General features: G+C 45.1%; 1 protein-coding gene across 1 annotated transcript in view; it reads left to right on the plus strand.

Moving 5' to 3' along the window:
- The window catches only part of LOC308163830 (netrin-4-like), a gene marked incomplete at both ends in the record, with an annotated part of 33,502 nt that overhangs the window by 8,904 nt on the left and 19,598 nt on the right, over positions 1-5,000 (plus strand). Inside the window, one exon of the mRNA XM_080538016.1 lies at positions 2,076-2,746. Coding sequence (XP_080394142.1) covers positions 2,076-2,746 — 671 coding nt within the window. The remainder of the gene's footprint in view (positions 1-2,075; positions 2,747-5,000) is intronic.

Below are 5,000 nucleotides of genomic sequence, written 5' to 3' on the forward strand. Positions count from 1 at the left end.
AAATGTATTTATTTCCCTGACACTAAAATATAATACGGTTTTACGAAGTTCGCGCATATGCGCGCGCTCGTGTGTGTGTAAGTAAAAAAAACAGTCTGAAAGACTAGCGTCTCTTTTACAAAGGAGCCCTGGCCAAGACAGCCACAATACAACAATTACATTTGACATAATAAAAGCACATAAAAACATGCAAAGCACATTACATAAAAACAGTAAAAACAGTACATGACCACAGGTACAGTAGCACACCTAGTACACATTGCGACATACTGGACCACAAGTAGCATACAAATTACATGCAACATGGAGCATGTAAATGATGCATGTAAATGATGGATCTTATCATGAATCATTTTTAAAGGCTTTAATATAGGCTACATGATGTATTAACTATTTATATTTTGTACCCAGATGTCAAATAAATACGTAACAAATGAATAGTTAACTTTAAAAAAAAAACTGCCCCGCTGAACCAATGAGAAGGACCGGGGGGCGGTGCTTCCCATCGGTCCGGCCTATCAGTGTCCTAGATTTGCCGCTCGCTCCGGGCGGCACATAGAATCCGTTCTATGGATAAAGGTCTCCAGACGTTTGGAGCGAGAGCAAAGCGGAAGTGGAAACGGCTGGCACCGCGAGACTAGCCAGCTATCAATAAACTACAATTCATCAGAGCAATTGCGCGTCATCTCCCTGTCATCAGAATGATCACGCCCCTTTTTGGGTGATAGAAGGGGAGAAGTTTGACTGGCGGTCAATGGGAATTTCTGGTCTTCGCTACTTTAATCCGATAAAATAAGAAAACCGTAGTGCTTTTTAGATATTAGGAGCCCAAATCCGATGGCCAGTTAGGCAAACTATATTATAGTGTCGTTGCCGATCAATGATCGACGTCGCTATATAGAGAAAATAATGAAATAGGGGTTGATTCATCAGAGCAGTCATACGTCATCTCCCTGTCATCAGGGATTTGTAGTTCTTCATTTGATTTGCCGTGTAAATCCCCAGACTGCCCAAATCCGATTGCCAGTCAGGCAAACAATTATATAGTGTCGTTGCCGATCAATGATCGAGGTCGTTATATGGAGAACATTTATGAAATAGGCAATGAATGTGTGTCCTTTCAGTCTGCCTCCATGAACCACCCGACCCAAAGGCCTGAGGTGTTGTAGGAGGTATGAATATGATTTAGGGGGTATTTAGTATAACAGGCTAATGGGTTTATTGTGAGTTTACTTTGATTGTTTGTTTATTGCCTAGATCACCGTATTGAGAAGTCATATGGTTATGGGGGGTGATATTGCAAGGTAATTTAAGCACCTGCGCACCTTGCATGGTGGTAGTGGAGAGAGAGGGGAGCGATGTATTTTTGTTGACCGCATTATACGCATATTCTATACGCATTGTTTGTTATTTTTCTGGTTTTGATCGCTTATGGATTATTTTTGTACGTCGCCAAGTTTGACTGTTCTATTCAATAAATGTCCAATGTGACAATTGCCCTCCTCCACCGGCCCTAGTTTTGGATCTAGCTTGCTGTTCATTATTTTCATGATAAAACGTCATAACATCTTCATATACACCATACAGTAGACACTGAACAGTAGACATAAGACATGTTCATAAATGTTTATCTTATATGTGTATATGTTTGTGAATATGTGAATATGTTTTCTGTTTTTTTGCACCTTCGGAAGAGCCACTACAATTTCATTGTATAGGCAACTGTACAACGACAATAAAGTCTATTCTATTCTATTCTATACAGGATAAATACTGATTAACAGTAGGCTACTTTGGCAAATGCCCATTGAACAGATTTATTTATTATCCTATCTTAAGAAAACTAATGTAACACTCCCATCTGGAAAAAAAAAAAATGTGGAAAAAAAAATGAGAAAAAAAAAAATTTTGGGAAAAAAATTTGGAGGCCCTTTTTGTTTGGTGGCCCCAAGCAATTGCCTTGGTTGCCTCTATGGACGGGGCGCCTCTGCCAATAGGGAGACGTCAGAGGCATTGCCAAGGAGACGCCCCCTCTCTCTCCGAGAGACCGGTGACTCACTGTTCTAACACCACAGAGGCCACACCCCCCACCACAGAGGCCACCCCCCCACCACAGAGGCCACACCCCCCACCACAGAGGCCACACCGCCCACCACAGAGGACACACCCCCCACCACGGAGGCCACACCCCCCACCACGGAGGCCACACCCCCACCACAGAGGCCACACCCCCCACCACGGAGGCCACAACCCCACCACGGAGGCCACAACCCCACCACAGAGGCCACACCCCCCACCACAGAGGCCACACCCCCACCACAGAGGCCACGCCCCCACCACAGAGACCACACCCTCACCACAGAGGCCACACCCCCCACCACGGAGGCCACACCCCCACCACAGAGGCCACACCCCCCACCACGGAGGCCACAATCCCACCACGGAGGCCACAACCCCACCACAGAGGCCACACCCCCCACCACAGAGGCCACACCCCCACCACAGAGGCCACGCCCCCACCACAGAGACCACACCCTCACCACAGAGGCCACACCCCCCCCACAGAGGCCACACGCCCATCCCCCATCACAGAGGCCACACCCCCCATCACAGAGGCCACACCCCCACCACAGAGGCTACGCTCCCACCACAGAGGCCACACCCCCCACCATAGAGGCTGTGATGAGTCGCATCAGACGCTTCTCTCTCTCTCACTTCCACATCCGTCAGATCTGCTTCATGTTACGTATGTGTGTGTGTGTGTGTGTGTGTGTGAGTGTTTTCATGCAGGTGTGCAATATTGCGCCGGTGACTCATAATCCTCTCAATAGACACACTCACACACCAGGGTTTCCGTTAACCGGTAATTACCGGTCTTTGTCCGGTAAAATTAGTGGAAGTCCGACAAGTTGAAAACTCGTCGGACATAAATGTCCGGTGAAAATAATTCCCTCTAACCATTTTCAGCTGAGCACCAAACACACACACAGAACACTGCCCGAGAGAGAAGGACCCGCCCCCTTTAGTTAGCCTATAGGCTATAGGCTAACTAAAGGGGGCGGGTCCTTCTCTCTCGGGCAGTGTTACACGAGTGTGTGTGTGTGTGTGTGTTTGGTGCTCAGCTGAAAATGGTGTCCCGAAGCGGAGCGCTTTAACTTTATCGCACAATAACAAGGATAACAAACAAAACGGACAACATTTACACTAAGATGGAGACAAACTTCAGCGATATGATCTAACAGCCGGTCTTCAGGACGACATACAGACCCGTATGAGCTTACAGGGCTATCCCCTATCTATCTGAGAAAAGGCATAGCCTAGGCTGTAACATCGAACGGAAATTAGCCTATACGCATTGCAAGTTAATTTAAAGCCTATTTATTTTCAAAGAGTTTTATTCTATTTTATTTTATCTGATAAAAGGCATATGAACGGAAATTAGGCTAGCCGTGTCACGCCAGAAGCCTACATGCTTGCACTGTTACTGTTCAATAAAATGTTATACATCTAGACATTGTGGTATTTCTTTATATACGTATCCCAGACTGCCTATCAATTGTTTCTCAATAAACAGTTATGTTCTCCCCATTGTCATACTCCCGAGCTAAACGAAATGCCTTCCCAACCAGCGAGACCTGGTTATAGAAATGACGTTGTTTTATTGATTTTAAAAAAAGGGTAAAACTGGAAAGAGAAAATAGAAAACTCACATTAATCCCAAACAATTTAACAAACTTCAGTTAACGTAATGTGGAGTCCGTTCATTGATCGATGCTGTCTGTTCAGTTCCCAGTGAGGCGCCCGTTCAGCGCTGGATTTGACGCATGGCATAGCGCGCATGCGTCAAATCATGTTATATTATTATATATTATATAGCTCGCATCTAATCGTATCGGATGAGAAATAGACATTAAATGGCATATATAGGCCGCTACACAACAGTAATCACCGCGACAAACAGCTATATTAGATTTGAAAAAAAGAAATATGATTTTGAAAAAATTTTTTTTTATTATATTTTAATATGATGACCGGAATATATCACGTTTGTCCGGTAAATCGAATTCTTCCCGGACACGATGTCCGACGGCAAATTTTTCTAACGGAAACCCTGTCACACACTCTCCAACACGGGTCCATGTGACGCAAACACAAAAGCCGATCGCACGCCGAATGCAAGCCAAACGCACACACACACGCATGCGTGCGCCCACACACACACACACACACACATACACACACACAGACACACACACACACACACACACAGACACACACACACACACACACACACAGACACACACACACACACACACACACAGGGGAGGCTGGTTCATTAGGGGCAATTGGACAATGCCCCACCAAAGGGAGAAGAGAGAGATTTTTTTCTATGACTTCTAGACAGTGTTGCTTCTGAATATCATAGTCCAATCAGCTAGTGTTCTGTGGAGTATATCATAGTCCAATCAGCTAGTGTTCTGTGGAGTATGTTCCAATCAGCTTCAAGTCCCGCCCCTTTCAGGGCAACTTTTACTCTACTCGAAATTGCACTAGGCTGTTCTCGTAGACTTGCATGTAAAATCTATTTTGGTAACTTCAGGCCATTCGGTCATTTGTCTATGGGGTTTTGGGACATGCACAAAGAATCGTACGTGCTTACGTCATGTCATACGGCCGGCGTCACGTTCGTTCACCTGCTTCACCATGGCTAGTAATGTTCTGAACAACTCGGTTGAATCTTTAAAAGAAACACCGTTCAGCCGTCGTAGCAACCAGGAGAAATTAACAGTAAAGGAATTAGGACCACCCAGACCAAATTTAATTATAAAGCAAGTTTATACAAAGGCAGGGGAAATTGGAAAATCGTATAACCGAGGATTTACGAGGGGTTGGTATGAGAAGAAAACATGGCTAGCGGGATGTGAAGTAACAAATGCGTTGTTCTGCTTTCCACTACCGGACTTTGTAAACAAATTGAACAAATGGATTAGAAGGAGGCA

Source organism: Nansenia antarctica (assembly GCF_963989245.1).
Source record: "Nansenia antarctica genome assembly, chromosome: 8".
NCBI lineage: Eukaryota > Metazoa > Chordata > Actinopteri > Argentiniformes > Microstomatidae > Nansenia > Nansenia antarctica.